The sequence below is a fragment of the Ambystoma mexicanum genome, chromosome 1p (genome assembly GCF_040938575.1).
Source record: "Ambystoma mexicanum isolate Mex_15411 chromosome 1p, UKY_AmexF1_1, whole genome shotgun sequence".
NCBI lineage: Eukaryota > Metazoa > Chordata > Amphibia > Caudata > Ambystomatidae > Ambystoma > Ambystoma mexicanum.
Window position 1 is genome coordinate 322802979 of NC_090921.1, and position 19969 is coordinate 322822947.

Genomic DNA, 19969 nt, shown 5'->3' on the forward strand with positions numbered 1-19969 from the left:
AAGGGATGCTCCACCGACAAAGCCTGGAGCTCACTCGCGCACCTTGCTGAAGTAACGGAAGGACACCTTCCACGACAGGTGCTTGAGGTCCACCGTGGCCATTGGTTCGAAAGGTTTATGGCACAACACCGTCAGGACCACATTTCCACATTTAGATCCCACGAATCGGAGCATAAAGGCGCGTCAAGCCTGCAAAATGTCCCTTAACCACTGGATTAGACAGAGTAAGAGCATTAGTCCGTAGATAGGTAGGCTGAAACCGCCGAAAGATAGGTTCTACATGACAGAACGTAAACACCCGACTCCAGCTGCTTGTTTAAACACCAATGACAGAACCTGAGCCATTTGCTTCTGTACTGGGACCTAGTCGAGGGTTTTCTGGCTGCCTGAATAATGTGCATGTTATCCGCAGACAGGCCAAGATGTTCCAAAAACCTGAACTCGGGTACCATGCCGCCAAGCTCAGTGATTGTGGGGAGGGGTGCCACAGTTCTTGTACCCCCTGGTGAAGAAGATCAGGGGTCACCGGTAACCTGATGGGCGGATTCACCGACAGGTGTTGAAGTTGAGAACCAAAACCTGGCCGGCCACCACGGGGCTATGAGTAGAGAACAGTTCACAGAGTTGTTCAATTTCCAAATCGTCTGATGAACTAGAGGCAGCGGGGGGGGGGGGGTTATTGGGGGGGAAAGCCCTCATGTTGTGCCATGGAATCTCGAGAGCATACCCCAGAGAGAAGGCTCCTAGTCCGTTTCTGGAGGCATACAGAGGAACCTTCTTGTTTGTCGCCGTAGCGAAGAGGTCCACTTCCGGAGTGCCCCAGCGCAGGAAGATCCATGAGAGGACCTCCGCCTTCAGCTCCCACTCGTAGCTGACCATCGTCCGCCGACTGAGGGCATCCGTCGTAACATTCAGCTGGCCCGGGATGTGTACTGCAAGTAGCCAGACCCCATGACGAACCGCCCATTCCCAAATCTGGATGGACAGGTCCACGAGAGGGGGAGACTTTGTGCTCCCTTGCTTGTTGATGTAATACATCGACACCACATTGTCCGTGTGAATACGGACCACCTTGTTGGCAATGATCGGTCTGAACGCCTTGAGCGCTAGAAAGATCGCCAAAAAGTCCAGATAATTTATGTGGAGGAGCTTGTCCTGAGGCGACCAAAGATCCGAGACCTGAAGAAGATCCAACGTCGCACCCCCACCCCAGAAGGAAGGGAGGAGTCCGCCGTGACCGTTACCGTCGGGGCTGGGTCCTGAAAACCCACCCCCACCGACATGTTTCTGAGAGACGACCACCAGTCCAGGTCCGCTCTCATGGAAGCCGGAATCGTTATGAACTTGGGGATCCACAGCCTGAAGCCAAGAACTCCGAAGAGCCATCCGAGTTCGCCTCATCTTGAGACGAGCAAGAGAAAGTGCCAAAACGCACAAGGCCATGAGGCCCAGCAGCATCTGGAACCACCAGGCCGACATGCTTCCGACTGCGCAAACATCTGACACGTGGCCAACAGATCCACCATTCCGTCCCCAGTCAGGTACACTCTGCAATCGATCGTGTTCCAGCGAAAACCCAGGAAAATCAAGTCCCGAGAGACCGTCATGGAAGATTTCCACCGGTTCACTGACAGCCCAAGGTGGAACAGGAGCAGGAGGAGAGATTGAAGATTGCAGCCGGCTTTCAATGGGCAAGGGCTGCATAAAAGCCAGTCGTCCAAATACGGATACACATGGATACCCGGCAGACGAAGATAGGCCGTGATCACCGACATCTTCGTGAAGACACGTGGCACCGAGCTGAGGCCAAAAGGAACATCCGAAACTGGAAGTGCTCCTCTCCCGCAGAGAAGCGGAGGTATCTCTTGTGTGGATTCCAAATCAGAATATGCATGTACGCATCCTGAAGGTCCACCACGCTGAGCCAAACGCCCATCTGCAAGGACGACCGTATCTGGCTGGGCGTGATCATCTTTAATTTCTCTTGGGGTAGGAAAAGATTGAACTGGGAAAGGTCTAGGATGGTGCGCAGGCCAGCCTGGTTGGGGGTGGGCACCGTAAACAGCCGGGAGTAGAAGCCCTCCCCTCGCTCCCCAAGGGGAACGGGTTCCACAGCTCCGAGGTCAAGCAGTTTCTGCACCTCGGGTTTTAGGGAGGGTGATCCCAACTGCTGGAAAGGAGGGTTGAAGGGTGGGGTACGGAGTAAGGGTAAGCAGAAGCCCGCCCGGGCGACTGACAAGACCCACCTGTCCTCTGTGATGGTCTGCCACACCTCCCAATGAGACGCAATGCGTTCTCCCACCGGGGTCTCGTGCGAGCGCAGAGAACCCTCATTTGACAGGCTTTTCAGTGGTGTTACCACCTGAACCTGAGGAGGAGTGAGGAGCAGGAGAAAAACCAAGTCCGTTGCTGCCTCCGGCGGTTATTACCCTAAGTAGTATCCACTTTGGGATTTCCGTTCTAGAAACCCCTGAAAGCAGAGGAAGGCCGGCTTTGCGACAACGGTCTGGGTCCTAAAAGGAGTTTTAACCAGGACTGACAAGGACTTAGCTGTCCGAGTGCTGTCCTTCGTTAAGGTGAGCTCCACATCCGTTGTGGAATGGAAAAGCTCCTTACCGTCAAACGGCAGGTCCAACACCTTGTCCTGCACCTCTTGGTGGCATGCAACCACGTCTGTCGAGAGGTGTCAACTCCCAGCATAAGGTCCCGAGCCGACGTGATGAGCCGCGGCCTCAAGCAGATCCTGGGCCAAGACCCTAGCATCGGACAATCCCGCCTTAAAATCTTCCAGCTTCTCGACTGGAATGAACTCCGACAGACCTTTCCACATCTTCATATTCGCCCCCGCTAACACCAGTCCCGCATTAGCCTGTCGGAGCTGCAAGGCCGAGTTAGCAAAAATCTTCCTCCCAAGGGAGTCTAGACGCTTGCCCTCCTTCCTCAGAACCTGAGTAGCCATCGTAGAAGAGAATGCTGCAGGCCGGACTGCAAAGTGGTCGCAGCCACCACTGTGGATGGGGGAGGGGGGGTGGACAAGACGACAGGGTCACCTCTTCCGAAGAATGCAGCCTGTATCGCACGCCAATTTTCTTATTGACAAAAAGTCCAGAGTGTGGCTTTTCCGGACCCTACGGACCTCGGCCAAAACGTCCTTCTGCAGGAACAGGCCGGTACGCTCTGAAGGAGAAAGGGTGAACGCCTGCGAAAGCACACCCTCCTGCGGAGCAGGTACCTCGGGCACCGGAACATCCAATAGGCACATCATGCCCAGTACCCGGTCATGAAAAACTCTAATAGAGCGAGGCTGGTCTTCGCTGTCCTGATCGCCCTGCGCATCATCTGACAGGTCAGGATCCTGCTGAACCTTGTCAGGCATTGCCATGTCCACAGGGGACAATGGAGGCAAGGGCAAAAGTGTCGGGGGAGGCACCAAAGGCAAGGGAGGCGGCGGAGCCACTGGAGGAGCCAGAGGCACAGACGGGCATATCTCCCTAAAAAGACGCTTAAAATACTCTCATGGGGTCGGTACGCAAGAGCGTCTGAATTTTGCAGAAAAAGGCGTCCTCCGGAGACGGTTTCGGAGCTACCGGAGGAAGCCTCTCATGAGGAGGATAATTTCAGGGACGCAAAGGGGAGGGTTGCCACACAGGCCCATCCCCCCCGATGTATCCACAAAAATCAAAGAGTGCCGAACCCACAGGCAACGAGACATTGTGCGCAAGGGGCATCCAGGCGTTCGTCGTAAACCGGGCGAAACGGATACGCACAAGTAATTTTATGTTTACCCACAGAACCAACTCCTACACCTCAGGCCGATGGCATAGTTGTAGGGGTAGCACCCAAAATGGCCACCGTGGTTGTAGCGGGAACGGCTGCCATTTTGCCATCATCTGAGGGGAACTGCGGCACGTGAGGAAGTGAGGCAGGGCTCCCCGTCGATGGATCAGGGGTCTTAATTTTAGCCTTTACATAAGCAACCTCGCCAGAGCCAGTACTATGAGGTCTGGAATGTTTCTGACACATACCAATAGCCAAACTAGTTTGAGCATGGGTGGAGTTTTTGAAAGGCGGAACTCCCTCACTCCTGTGCACTTCTGGTTAGTTTAATTCCTTTGTCAAACCTGCAGCCCGAGTCCTGGTTTGTCAAGGAACCAACTCCAGGGTTCCTGATTGTGAAGACAAAAATTGTGCGGTTTGACAAACTGTGGACCTGTAGGCGCTGGTGGGATTGGATAGTCCGGTATTTGTTAGTATGGCAGCTTTGTCAGGTAATGGATGAGTCAGGTTTGTTTCGTGTTAGACAAGTGGTTAGTTTTATTTCTTTAGCACTAATGAAATATAATCTTAGACGTAGAGGTGCCAGTTTTAACATAATGACACTTTACACAGCCGACGCGCGTTTCAACCTTAGTCTTTTTCAAGGCCATTTGAGTTTTTTCATGAGCTTAAAGAATGGTGAACTGGTCCTACCCAGTAAGGTGCCAGTGGGCTGGATAGCCGTTTCCGGAGTGGCGGAGCCCTCGCCTCTGCCACTCCGGAACACATGTCTGCCAACCGGCTCAGAAACGGCTATCCAGCCCATTGGCACCTTACTGGGTAGGACCAGTTCACCATTCTTTAAGCTCATGAAAAAACTCAATTGGCCTTGAAAAAGACTAAGGTTGAAACGCGCGTTGGCTGTGTAAAGTGTCAATATGTTAAAACTGGCACCTCTACGTCTAAGATTGTATTTCATTAGTGCTGAATGACTAAAGAAATAAAACTAACCACTTGTCTAACACGAAACAAACCTGACTCATCCATTACCTGACAAAGCTGCCATACTAACAAATACCGGACTATCCAATCCCACCAGCGCCTACAGGTCCACAGTTTGTCAAACCCCACAATAGCCAAACTAGCCTTCACAGGAAGGACCTCTGCACTGCCGGTAAAGGAGGATCTCACTCCTTGCCCCCTCAACAGTTCTGGCGTTGCCACAAGAGCGGGAACGGTGAGAAAACTTTTCACCTATAAGGCCTTGCCGGGCCTCTCAGAAGTGCTGTTTTTTTAGCCTCTGTGCGAGGTACATCGGATCCAGGTCCGGTAACAGCCTTACTAGCGCGGGCCTTGAACATCCATTCGGTAACACCAAGACCAAGGCCTCGGGGCGTACCCCGGTACTTTTGAGGAAAGCCGATAAAGAGGCCTCAGAGCAAGCTCCAGTACCCCACAACTCAGTAGAACTGGGTCTACAAGCAGCCCCCACAGGAGGGGCCTCGGAGGGTACTCTGTAGCCACAGGCCCCTTACCGAGACCCTCGGAGAAAACTCGGGTACAATTATTAGGCCCCGAGGGCACCTCGGGGCAAGCCCTGGTGATAGAGCGGTCGACGCTCCTCCCGGCCAGGGAAGAACCTGGAAAGGTGTCTCCTGGCTGGGGTGCTATGAAAAGTAAAGAATTTAGCAGGCGTTTCTTCTTTTAGTCGATAAAAGATTGAAACTGCAAAGGAGGAGTACGCCAAAACACTTCCTCCCACTGCTCCAACCGACGTTGAAGTGGCTGGACCGAAAGGGAATCACAATAAAAACAGGAGTCTCAACAGTGGTCCGGACGAGGATGGGCATCCGCCCTCGTAAAGCGCCGGTGACACGATGAACAATCTGGAAAGTCTAGTTTGAACGACAGACTAGTGCACGATCGATAGCGAGAGCCAGAGAGGAGGGGAGGGGAAAAAGGAAGAAAATCTTCCACGGATGCACGTGCGTCCAGTCTCGAACGAGTGCAGAAAAGGACTGATGGGTGATGCACGGGGCGGAGCCGAGATGGGCAGGGTTACGACCGCATGCCGGGCCCTGCGTAGAAAGAGAGGAAGGACTAAAAATGTTGAAAAAGGTTTGGATTCTTTTACAAAGCGCTCCGGTCCTGTCCCACAAGACGGAGGAATGTCCCATAAGTATGGAGGAAATGGGACGGGACGTAGGAGTATACCCCTTCCAACCCCCCCACTCCACTCACCTTTAGGGCTGCACACGCAGAAGTGTGCCGTCCGCCCCCTGCAGCGTCAGCTCTTCCCACTAATGTGGGTTATAGCTGATGCTGCAGGATGCTTTTTTTTTACGTGTCCGCTTTCCGAAATGGTAAGCGGGGACACCCCCACAAACCCCAAACCCAGTTACTGCGCCCAGGTAGAGCGGGGGACACCCACACAACCCCCACTCTGCTTGGGTGCAGTATATGTCACCCTCATTTTGTGCGCCTCCAAAGTCGCAGTGACTGCGGGGGCGCACAAATGAGGGCGACATTTTTGTGCAATACCCACAGCCAGCACACATCACATCGAGCCCTGGCCACAGGATGTTGCGGCTAGGGCTCCAGGTCAGTTCCAGCTTTCTCCCAGTCTGGCCCCAGGGAGAGCAGGCATGCTGGCAGTCTTGCTGGCGCCGTCAGGGATCTTATTTTCTTCACCGCCTGGCTACGGGGCAGTCTTACTCACACACAGCCTTACCTTTCACTCAGGGTCCACCCCGCACACACGGCCCGGGTCTTTTTCTGGCCGGCCCGAGTTGGCCACTGCCTCCCAGGCTACGCTCTCACTCGGGGTCCACCCCGCACACACCGTTCCAGGTGTTTTTATTCACCCAGGCTGACACTGGCAGACACACACACACACACACCAGTTTTATGCCGGGCTGCAGAGGTCAGACGCAGCCCGGCTCAGCAAATTTAGATAGCCCGGGGGGGGCGCTCGAGGAAACAACCCCCCCCAGGCAGCGTTAATCTTGTTTCCTTTCTTTCAATGCTCTTTCTTGCTTTCTCCATTTATCTCCTCAAACATCACTTCTGTTATTTTCTCAGTTCAGGCCATGGCTCTTGATTGGCACAGGAGATCTGCCATTGTCCTTCAACCTCAAGGTTCCCTGTGTCCTCCATGGTTGGGGAACATGGTGCATTTGTATTGCAGTCAGGTAAGTCTATGCAAAGCACATATACATTTAATAAAGCTCTAATAAATAAACTCCTAGAGTGTCTGGTTTTTATTTATGTATTTATATGCTTCCATAACCCCCCCCATCCGTTACGGCCCCTTTGTGGCCGGGGGTTACAATCTTGATACTTTAATGTGGCAGCTCAGGAATTAATGCAACCCTTATTCGGGCTTGGGGCCCCTACTCCTTTGCTCTAGTTCCCCCTTTAATGTGAAGAAGTGTTATTGCAAAAGAGGTTGACCTGAGAAATCTCTGCTGTAACGTACAATCTTGAAGAAGCCATCATGGCAAACCCTTGTTTAGTGCATGCAGGAACCAGACTTCCAACTTTTGGGTGCAGCTGATTATACTTACCTTTACTTTGTCAGTGAAATCAACCTTGACATCATCCTCAGCCTGGATATTGCTTGACCCAGTTACCGTCCTGACAAAGAAGCAAAAGATCAAGTGGAGATACACTGGCAGCTGCTCAAACCAATAACTCGTTAATTGTACTAACATCCTATAGTGTCCCCATCATCAGTGGGAATCCCTCCACCACCACTGAACCGCACTGCAACATACCCCAGATTATATGGATGCTCTTTGGAGACATTTGCTCACCCGACACCTATACATGGAACGCCAGGCCCAAGAGAATGCGACCCATGCAGTGAAGGCATCTGCAGTAATCAAACCGGGGTGTTTGAGGAGATTAAAACAGGTACGCTGCAGTAACATACTTTGTGCCCATTAAGTAAAAATAACAAACAAAAATGGGACATACTGAAGGCTTATCAGATTTGATGACAAAAGTAGAGCTCCTGCTTGGTCATGTGCTGCGACAACTCTTAACACATCAACGAGGGGCCAGGCACCCGATCACCTGCTACTCTGCTTTCTTTTTTGTTGGACTTGCCTGATATTGGGGAGCAAAACAGATGGTACTCTGCACATTTGTAGGGCTCCCTGTAAGGCTAACACTTCCTTCCAGTTTGTTATCAGAGCTTAATAGTACCTCTCATTCAAGTCTGACGATCCCCAAACAAGTCACTGGAGCGTTTGAGAGGTCTTTCAAAAAGGTGTGCATGGAGCCCCCTCCACCCACTAACCTTTAGGCACCCATGAATAAATCGGGCAAGTTCAGATTTAGATATGAAGGTCACGCAGGTGTGTGTGTTTTTTTTTTAATTTTGAGAAACATGTGGAAACTGAAAGCGCTGCCTGAATACTTGGATGCCATGAATGTTAACTGGCTGAGCACCAGAACACCACTGCCTGGCAATTCTCAAAGTATGGCCCCTAGTTGTTCAGCATCCCCCCTCCCCTCCATTGCGAGACACTGACTTGGTACAAACAATGTCTTTCTGGGGCTTAGTGGAATCACCTTCTAAGCTGCAGTGGACCTTAACATTTAGTGGAGAACAAATTCTTCTAAAGATAAGTAACGTTTCTTCGATTAACTGCATTTTTGTACACAGGAACCGTACTTACAGTCAACAATATACATGGTAAATAAACGTCAGTTACCCTGTACCTCCCACTGCCCGCATGAATGCTTTACCTGACTGACTGTACACTGCTACCACAGGTGAGGCGTCCGTTCTCGTGCGCAGCCCCACCTCTTCACTCCATTGCCCCTTTTGTCAGGAACTGAGCCAAATGGGGGTGGTTGCAAACAACCCTGTTAAGGAAACGCAGCTGCATACCCTCTCTGGAGACAGGTTCCTTTGTTACTTTTGGAGCTGGTGTCAAATGCAAAATATAGAGTCAGTTAGGCCTCAGGCAAAAGGCGGTGCAACTCAAGAGAACGAACACCACAACGCTACTTCAACTAGTTCTTAAACGTGTGTACGTGGATCTCAAACAAAGCCCACTACAACCACACGTCTTGCCCGATTCCCAGCCACTCCACTCCAGGACGATACACGTTGGGGTGGATCCCCTGCAGCAGTCGGAGACTAAAACACTCCAGGGCAGTAGGGCAGAAGAACGGGGTTGCTCGAACTGCTTGCTGCAGTAAGAAAAGCAGGACAGTCGGTTACAGGCCAGGCTCAAAGTCATTGACAAACGGCTTCTGCTCAAAATACTGTAGGGACGGCAATGAAACCCCGGAGAAGCACCAAACAGGCCAGAGCTCTCTCCGGTACTTCAAATCCGGCGTGCCCACACAAACCGCACCAGGAAGCACATGCAGACTATCATGCGCCAGTAAGAACAGGCCAGAGTTCATTAGAGCTGACGAGCCGCTGTGTCCGCGCATTGCTGCAAGGCGCCTCTTGATTTAACCCGTCAATACAAGTTCCCTCTCCAGGGTTGACGAAAGGAGCTCCGTGGTCACACTGCTAGGTACAGGGGGAATTCTAAATGGGATCTTACCCACCTGATGCGACTAACCATTGCAAACCCCCTCCCCCCCCCAACCACCCCCACCATATATTGTGGTATGACATCACGAAACTAAACTACCTCCTCTCAAAATATACTTGGTTTTCCCTGGATGACTGCAAAACAGATACATGCGAGGGCTTCTTAAAACGGACCTTGTAAACTTCATAGCGGTGTGCCCAGAGCTTTAAATGGCCCGGTCCTACCCGGCCCTCAGTATCTGCACTTTAGCACCGGGTACCTTCATTTCTCAATCCTGAAAGGGTACTGTACTCGACCACTATATGTTGGGATGTGAAAAAGTAAGCCTTTAATTTCACCATTTCGCACCCAAGTCGTAAGCTTCTCAGCCCTTCTCAGCGCCATCTCCTGCCACCTCTCCACAATGGGCAATGTCTCCTTTAGGGTCGGTCCACCCTGCAAAACAAAAAGGCAGCTCCTCAGGTTTCACAACACTAGGCCTAGAACGAGTAACGGTAATAGCCAGAGTTTCTCCAATGTGAACTAGGATATGGTGCTTTAGGACCTCTGATCACTATTAAACTAAGGTGCCCAACAACCAGGGCATTAATTAAGGTCTCCACTTACTGCCAAGCATGCTCCAGTTCTACACTCCAACACAATATGCAAACTAAGCCAACCACATATGGTCGAATACCTCTCCCAATACAAGTACACAAAGCTACTTTCACCACATAGAAAACAAACCTGCACACAAGCAAAGCCATCTTGCATGTTCCCCACTAGCCAAGTCAATCAAGTCACCCTCTTTGATTCACCAGAACACAAGATACCTTGCAAATGGCAGTAGAGCACAGTATAAAAAAACAAGGAAGCAGCCAGATCACAATAATGCAGGGAGCACAAAAGGAGCAACCTTGGCAGATTCTAAGGCTGTGGAAGGTGGCATTCTTACACGGCTGGGTGTGGTTCTCGGTAAATAAAGTTCCAGTGCCAAGCACACGACCCCCCCACTGGGGGCTATAGTATTTCCCAAAATTACAAGGATGCCAGGTGTTTCTCCATGCTGTAGCACAGGTTCTCCCCACCCATTTGAGTTATTCAACAAGGCCATAACCGCTCACCCCATCCAGGAAAAGCAGCCGTGACATCTGCCTCTACAGTAAGCCCGACATGGACTGGAAACCTTGCTTTTCGCTGCCTGGTTCAACACAGATCGGCCCAAATGGGCCAATTCCGCCATGATTCTGACAGACTATTCCTTCAGGTATTCGTATGTGCAACAACCTCTTTTCCCCCCCAATAGCATTACCGCTCCAAACCAAGATTTTATAAAGACTCTTGCCAACCGTGCCAATGCCATGTCACTACACTGTAACCTCGCTCCAAACTGCACATACTCCTAGTTACCAACTAAGTCCTTGACACTTTACCAGCGGCCATTAAGTCTGCCTGAATTAACTGTATGCCAAGACGCCAATACATTCACCAGCATCTCGCTCAAACAAACCTTTTCGGAATTGTGGAAACATCTCCACTTCAGTAAAATGTTCCAGATGGTGAATATACTTAATTTAATGATCCAATCGAGATCTTATATTTGTGTGGTCCAGTCACCCTCTCGACTGCCTGTAACCTTTAACTCATCCAACACCGTCAACCATCACCTCTGCAGGACTGTGCCAACACCATCACAAAGGTATGTGAATATTTTGTCACATTTCATGCAGAATCCTCTCATGCTTCTTTCCCTTCAATACAGGACTCTACTCTCCATCATCATGGCTAGATTTCCCCATCCTTGGCACTGCTTTAACTGTCCTACACACACACACTTCAGGCCGTCATTAAACTCTACTAGTTCTCCAGTCTAGTCAACCATTCACTTCTTTCCAACAGCTACCAACTTCAAAAAAGGCAAAAGTTACAGCCCTCTTTGGAAACCCTAGTGGCTCCCACAACCCCAAACTATTGTTCTATCCCTTGACACCTTCCACAGTACCTCTCCAAGTCTTGGAAGGAAGTCCCAAGCCCAACATTTGCTAACCTTGACTCCACAAAAAGTGCTACCAGAGCGCATATTTGTGCCAACCACAAACATGCATTCACTCAATTTAGTTCCACAGTACCAGAAAGTGCTTGTTACCGCAAGTGTTATTTTTCCCCGCTTTCGAGATCAAAATGTCACTTGATTCACTGCCTACCATTACAGATGCACCCCCTAGTTATAGAATCATATCCCATACCAGCTTACCAATGTATTAGCTCTGCGAGTCCGTACGCTATTCCAGCTTCTCCCCCTCTACCCCACACTTTTTGCCCAGTTTTATTTTTTATCCACAGTTTACAGTCCGGTTCCCCCAGGTGAGGGCAAAATGTGCCAATTTTCGGGCAAGTTATTACTACTGCAACATTGATTGGCACAGTATACACGTTTCATTACAAAAACAAACTTCCAATCTGAAATGACTAAAATACACCTTCAAAGTGCCTGCCAATTCCTCACAAGATAATCCTCAATTCCCAAATTAAATTCAGAGCACTTGATGCTGACCAGATTCCTTCTTCCTACCTACTAGTCCCACACCAAGTACACACTGCTAAAATCACACTCGTGCCCAGACACTCCACATGGTCTAGCAAACACTACATATTTCTACCAAACCCTTTCCCTAACAGCACCAGAACGCATCCAAAACTATCTCTTGACCTTGAGCCCCCCCCCCTTTACAGCCAGGGCACAATTCTCGGCCTGAACACAGCAGAAGTCATATTCAACATACATGTAACTGATGCTTCCGAGGTGCACTGAACACTACAGCCCGTCTGTTCTTCGTTTACCCCAATACCTCACTAACTTACACAACCCATCTTTAAAAGAGCCACATGGAGCAGTGCCAATGTTATTGGCAGAAGGGCCCTATATAAGAACACTTTGCCCAATCTTATATTCCCCTGGCCCCTCTGCATCCTATGTTTTTAAAGATTATTCTACCACTCCCATTTACCATACGCTTCAAGGCCTTTCTTACACTGCATTCCGATTATTCTAATAGCGACATGTATCATTAACAGTATCTGAATGATTGCAAACCTCACATTAATCTACGGTCTTTGCCACTCAGAGCCTAGGCAGCTTCCTCAACCTACACCACAGGCATTCTCAAACATCTCCCTTTTTGGGTTTCCTGCGACTACTTCACCCATCGGCATGTTATACGAGAGGACAGACTACCACCGCAACTTATCTGGTACTAAACGGCCAATCGTTTCCTCTCAACACCACAAAGACATACCTTCAAGCTAGAAGCCTGTCCTCTTGACTACTTCCCACAATACGGTTTTGTTACTTCTTTATCACTTATGGTCTAATTTAGCAACACTGCTCTTTTCTGTTTCGTTACAATGCAGAATCGCTCTAAATGCTTTCAAAAAAGCGCCAGAAACTTGGGTTGATTATTGGCTGCCCTGAAGACCATTCCTGCTACTCTCATTGGTGTGCATAAGACTGAACCAGAACGATTACACTAAGAATGCCGTTTCTATTAAGATCAAGCATGAAGATCACAATCGCTACTGATCTACACAAGGGTTATTTCTATGACCAACAGAAGGACCACCATAGGATACAACTGCAACTGTTCAACTCCAGTGCAATCTCACCCAACATCAAAGTTCAATTTTTCAAAGGCACCAAGGCTCATTCCCTCAGATTTTGAATACCATATATTCCTTCAGCCCTCAAAAGAACAGTTATTCTACTATCCGCCTATGTGTCTAATATGCGGAAGCAGCTCCTCTACACCTGCAAGAAAAAAAAAACTCAGCAAAATGTAAGCAATACCACCAAGAATCACAAAATGTCAGATTGAACCATTTAGGGTTGCACTTTAAGGATTCAAAAGTATAAAGCAAAGTCCATTGTCTACCAACTTTGTCATTTAGAAAAACTTTAAAATTGATTTTAAATCACATCCGAACACAACGGACTGGAGATATTTTTCCATATTTTGATTAAGTATAAATAATGCTCAAGTTACTGTTGTGCTGGAACATTTTCGTTTTTAATCGTGCAAAAAGTAGAGTTAAATACCACCAAACCATTGGGAAGTGTTCACCGTGCACTGGCAGGTCACATCTATTCATGTAGTTTCTAGACATACATCTATTTCTCCTTAATTCAATGAAGCCCTGAACAATTAATTTATACAGTCGAGACCAACATAGCCAAACTCAAGCAGACATATATACAGGGTTCGAAATTTAGGGTAGCAGGGAGCGATTCAGCCACAAACAGCTAGCTACCAGGAGCTACATTTGGCTCCCCAGGCGAACTCATGTTGAACTAACATAGCTAAGCAGCATTAAATCGGTGTTTAGGACAATCTATACAAACATTAGGACATATCTATAGGACATTTAAACCAGGAGGGGTAACACATATTGGATAAAATGTTAAGTTAGCATCTTATGTGGAAGTTTGATTTGCAGAACACTATGTACTAGCTCATTCCCCAGTGGTAGCTCGTGCTCACTGGTTTAATGCTCGTTACACTGGAGCTGCTTTCAGCTGCTGCTTATTCAATCTCGATTCCTGTATATATAGTGTGCTAAAACGTGGTTGAATACTCGTGAGTAGGAAGCCTCCCATAGAAGATTATTTTTTTTTAAGTTTGTTCTCAGTAGAAGGGCCCCCACATTTTTGTATTTGTAGAAAGACTTGGGTCTCGCACCCCAAGTTATTGAGGGCACTCCAGACGAACAGCCCTTGCCCACTGTGCTTCGAGAGGCACAGCTTCTCCTCACTGATGCCCAACAAGGCCGAAACACGAGTCTGGGGTTGCTTTTGGCACACTTGTTAATAGGAAAAATGTGCAGCGTTTCTGTGCTGAACTGCTCCGATGTGTGGGACAAGACTTGAAAAAGGTACAGTGTGCTTCCCATAGAACAGGTTATTTTAACCGTGTTCGTTTTCAAGGGGCTCACGCATTTCTGCATTATATGGGTGAAAACATTGGTTTACAGGTCGTACATATAAACCCATAATTGGATGTGCAGAGCTTTGGCTCCATTCAACAAATCTGCAGCAAGCCATCACCCAAAAAAAAACGAAAAGAAAAACGACTTGGATTTTATTGTGACGTTTTACATGACTTCATGAAAGGGGGGGAATAAAGTTTTAGGGGGCAGAGAGTCCCAAAACATATGGTTCATATAGTCAAATGTATGTTCTCACCTGGAGCACGAACGGACGTATTTTCCCAAATCATTGGCAACGAGAGGATGCCATGCCCAGAAAGTGTGATTTATCAATTTCGGATCAAATCCATCAAACGTTTTCTTTAAAATCTACAGATAGCTACAAAAAAGATAAGCTGTATCTGGATTCTGTCGGAAAAACCCAGACCCAATATATGGCCAATTTTGGAGAGCGCTTTGGACAGACTCACAAACTCTAGAGGTGTGACAAAGTCCCCTACCAGGACCTTCGTCTATTGACCATGAGGCCAGGAGACTCGGGGAGCCTAGACAAACTGTGAAAGAAAAATACATTTCCCACAACGCCCTTCAGAAAAACAAAATCTGGTCCAGATGCAAAAATAGGGGATGGTGAGAAGATTGACAAAATACCCAGTCCTCAGGGTCCAAACATCGAAATTGTACAGGCAGCTACCCTCAGAAGGACTAGATTCTCCAATAATGCCCTTCTCTCCCAACATGAAATGCCGGAACAGGCAAGGAAATGAGATTATCCCTTCAAGGTCAGGGAGGCAATTTTATTGTATGGTTTATTCAATTATAAAGCGCAACAGGCCCTTGGGCATCTGAGCGCATTGCAGGTTTCTTACAGGTTACAAAAGATATGAAATAAATGTACATACACATCTTATTACATATATATTTTACATTAGATACGTTAATAACAGTTCCAGGTTGTGATGTAGTAGGCAAGATTGGGAACAATGGACACAGGCAGTCACAGGTCATGGGACCGCTTAACGTAAATCTTTGAAAGAGGGGAAGGGAGGTGTGGCTCTTAAGGAATCGGGGATTGTGTTCCATAGTTGTGCCGCCATGTCTGGAAAGCTAGAGCCTGTAGTAAACCCATCAAGGACGGGGATACCATGGGATAAAACAAAATACTACTTGATATCCCCAATCATACTTGCGTTCCCAACAGCAGCACAGCAGGTTACGCTTCCTTCGCACAAGCAGCTTGTTCAGCTTCTACATGCACAAGGTTTCAAATTGTCCACCAGGATTCTACCAGGAAGCAAGAGTCCGGCCAATACAAAACCTCAGCTGCAGATCATCAGCTCAAACTCCAATCAGGGGGAGGAGGCATGTTGCTATATAAGCAAATCAGCCCTTGTGTGGTTGTTGACAGGAGCAGGAAGCTCCTGTTTGGAAAAGACTGGAGAAGTAAGATTGATGGCGAGGAGATGTTACGTAGAGACTGGAGAGTACTGCAGAGGGAAGCTGGAGAAGTGGCAGTAGGAGGGTATCTCTACAGAAGACAAGAACGTGGTGAGAGTAAAAGGGGAGAGACATGGAGGAAGTAAAACCAGTAGTGGAGTGGAAGGCAGTAGTAGTAGCATAAGAAAGGAGGGAGCAAAACCAGGAGTGGGTTGGAAGACTGTAGTAGAACTGTGGAAAAGGAGGAGGCAGAGAACACAAAGGATGAGCAAGCCCAAAGTGGGGAGTGAGTGTAAGAGCCCCAGAGTAGGCAGTGAGAGGGAAGTAAGACCAAGAAGGGAGTGGAAGGTGGCCACAAAAGTCAAAGTTGTAGTAAGGAGACAGTAGCAAATGCAGGAGGAGGGGGTAGTCAAGATGACGATACATCTTCAGATGAGAGTGAAGAAGATTGTCCGGGGAGGACTTGTATTGGAAGTGAAGGAAAAAAACAAATAGAGCGAAGACATTAGGATTTTATTAAGCTATTGAAAAGAGAGGCAGACTAGTAAGCTAGAAGTAGGAGGTTCAAACTCTTGAGGATATCCCGACACCGGGAAAGCTGCTGCATGAGACATTTGAGGTAGGAGGCAATCCTAGATTGTGTTATTTCTTTGGGGACGATCTCATTTATATTTCATTTGGCCCACCACAGTACCTAATAAATCTGGTCTTGGCATATTTTTTGGTTACAAATGTCAAATCTGTGAAGGGGGCTACCAGGAGAATTGGCTTTAAAAATAAAAATAATAAAAAAAAAAAAAAAAAAGGTGTGCCATTGTGGGGTGCAGACTTTGGGGTTCAGGTGAATTCCATACGGCAAACCATTAGGAAGGGGACACATTGTGGCTCTCTTTAGGTCTTCCAACCATTGAGTGGTCATGAGGGTGGGCGAGATATGGGGTGACTGAAGGACTGAGTGGGATACAATATGCCCATTTATTTTTGGAAAAGTAGCTGCAGGGAATCTGGAGGGTCTGCAGACCACTAAGGCTTCCCAGACACATGCAGCGTCCTAGACCACTGACCCCTGCCAACAACTTGGGAGAGCTCAGGGAGTGGCCAACCGTCATTTCCTTGGTACAGGGGCTACTGGGACATTGCTAGTCTGAAAAACAGTATGGACCAGTCCCAGAACTGGTCAGACACCAGAACCACTGTCCATTCCAGGGGGCAGTGACCACTCAGCACAGCCAGTGATCAGTCTCACAGGAGTACTGGCCAAAAGATGTTCACCAGTGTGGCGTTCACATGGCTTGGGGGGGGGGGAGGGACGAAGGAAGGGGATGTCTTGAGGAGAGCTGAAGGTGGCCATGCATACAGATCCCTTTGGGTGCTTAAGGGGTTCATGAGACAGAGCCAAATGCCCTTCCCCAATCAAAATAGCTAGGTATAAGTGGATGTGATGGTTGCAGCACAAGATTAAAAAATAAAAATATAAAAGATGCATTTGAAACCCATAGGAAAGACCATTTGTTTTAAATGCAATTGCCAGAGAGGCATCGGTTGAGGTGGATTTTGACGTAAGCGTGAGAAGTAGAGAATAATAACAGTTTTGTTATATAAAAATGGAGGTGTTGGGCCATCTCCTTAGAGGAATAGGAGGTAGAGGGCAGGAATCTAGAACCATTTCCTCTACTAAATCCGTTTGAAAAAACGTGACCTTTTGAGTATACGTGGTTCTGGTATTTACAACATCCCTGAGAAACCACAGCAGCCCCCATAGCGCAGATGAGGCCAAACAATTTGCGAGTAATTTGAAAAGTTATCTAGGCTGGCTGATGCCCATGGCTCATTTTGCCTCCTCAAAAGGTCTCTGCGTATTAAAAAAAAAAAAAAAACTTTACAGACGCTTTCAGAAAGGCCCCATATTGATGGTATGGTATTTCCTCCATACATTTTAGCAATATGGGTTCTTGACAGAACCTAGGAGTGTTTATTTATACCGGACAAGAAATTGGAGCCACTAGATTTGCATATTTAGCAGACAATAGATATTTCATTTTAAGGTACATTTGCTGTATCACATTTTTGGCCGAGTTATTACCATAAAATATAATCCATCTTTTTGTAAGTACTTCACTGATCAAACGAAATAGTAGGTCTTTCGTGTGTCATGCACTGCTAAAGCTTGCGGTCCTCACAAAACAGCAATGCAGGCACTTCCCCGGCCATCATTCCCAGTTTGTTTTTATTTGTAAGGAAGTATTCACCCAATTATAAGGGACTTCTAGGTACACAAGCCACTTATCTAGAGGACCATCTAGATGGAAGACAACAATCCTATTAAAACCAGCAAAAAATAAAATGAGCTAGTTTTTGTCAACTGCGTTGTAAAAGAATTGGAATTTTTCTTTTAGGCTAGACATGGTTATCTAGAGCAGATCATCAGCATTCCTGTTTTGGCCTTTCATTCCATCTCTAGGATTGGCTGCCTGAAAATAAATGTTCATTAAAATAATGGTGCTGTTCTTGGTACATTTAAAAACTGGAACCCATGACTGACATGTGACTCACTTCCTGGGCAGATTCAGGTAAGTGGAACAGCTATGACGAGCACACAATTAAATGAGGACAAACTCCTACCCTCTTGCAAAAAAAAAAAAAAAGGAACCTATAAACCAGTCTTCCCCCTTCTCCAAAGAGTCACCCGAGTCTGCAGAAATAACGCACTCTCCCTCCCTTATCCCTCTAGCAACATCTATTGGAACTCAACCAGCTTCTCCGTGGACAGCCTACTCACCACACTGCGTTTATTACTCCTGCCACTAAAATTAATTGTGAACTAACTGCCTGTGAATTGAACTGCGCTGCCCAATTATAGAGAGACAGAGACACACACACACACACACTTCAGCTCCTCTATCCAGTTAGTTAATCCACATCAAAACCAGTCTCAAATCTATTTACCTACCCATCAAAGATTTCACCTCTGCTAGTAAGACTTCTCCTCCACTCCGCAAAAAAATCCTGATCAGAGCGAGCACCACTCTTTAGCCACAGCTGGTCTGATCCAAGTTGCACTCGTTGCCCGGGAACACAAGCTAGGTTGTCAATACATCCGTAATTAAGAATGGCACAAACTGAGCGCGCATGGTCACCATTGCATATTTTGATGATTTTGAAAACCGTACTGGAAATAGGACACTCGGTAGGAGAAGCTCAGCCCAAGTCTATGTCTGGCCATCTCACTTTTTCCAACCTAGAGCACGTTGTGATATTTAAACTCACTCAATTCACATCAACTGCACTCAACACAGGCGAACATGCTGCAATACAGTCATGTTCCATCATTTAGTTTCAAATCCATCTGTCCAACAAATCCATCTATATCTTGGCTATGTCTACCAAACCGCCCAGTACAGAAGACCTCCCCACCAAGCCACGACCCACTAACTAGTACTGCTACTGAAAACTTCCATAAACTGCATCCTATACCTCCAGATAAAAAGATGGCCACATGGTGCGAGACAAGAGTTAAAAACAAACATTCTTTCTCTTATAGTAGAAATGTTTATCTAAAATTAACTCGAAGTTCCAATGACAGGGAAGTCCATCATTTCGGGGAAAACACAAGGAAAACCAAGTCCCGTACACTTTCTTGGGGCAAAGTTTGTTAGTATCTAGAACTGTAGCAGGCTCTGTGCGGAAGTTAAAGGATTTTAAATTCAATCTTTCCTTCACATGAAGCCAAATAATTTTTTAAGCCTATGGAAGATAGGTTGTCGAGATAAGAACTTGGTTTGCAACATTCTGAAGATGAAGCGGTAGCCCGTAAAAGAAGACCGTTTCAGTAGTTCTGGCTTGCAACAGTTAAGGCGCTAGACATACACACGCACACACGGAAAAAACTTTATTTGAAGTGCAGTTAAGGCGATTAAAACAAAACCCTTGAAATTCAGCACATTGTAAAACTCAGGACTGCTTAACTCGGTGCGTTTCCATTGATCTCCCCCAATAATGCCATTTTGTATAGCATTGCACGTATTGTTGCAAAGCCCAAGAGCACATATATTTTATAAGAGAAGAAACTTGCAATGCTATACAAAATGGCATTATGGGGGAGATCAATGAAACACACCGAGTTAAGCCGTCCTGAGTTTTACAATGCACTGAATTTCAAGAGTTTTGTTGTGTTAAGTTTACTCTCCTTACCTACACTTCACCTAAAGTTTTTTCCTTGAATTTCAAGGGTTTTGTTATACCATAGTTTTTCTTCA

At 47.4% G+C, this 19969-nt stretch overlaps 1 protein-coding gene across 2 annotated transcripts in view; it reads right to left on the reverse strand.

The window, feature by feature from the left end:
• CDC34 (cell division cycle 34, ubiqiutin conjugating enzyme) overlaps positions 1 to 19969 on the reverse strand; it is a 211409-nt gene that overhangs the window by 157637 nt on the left and 33803 nt on the right. The window contains exon 1 of one of the 2 annotated variants that reach the window (XM_069647958.1): positions 7323 to 7604. The exons of the other annotated variant lie outside the window; for it this stretch is intronic. Coding sequence (XP_069504059.1) covers positions 7323 to 7469 — 147 coding nt within the window. The 5' untranslated portion in view covers positions 7470 to 7604. Of the gene's footprint in view, positions 1 to 7322; positions 7605 to 19969 lie in introns of those variants that run through there. 2 annotated transcript variants of the gene reach the window in all.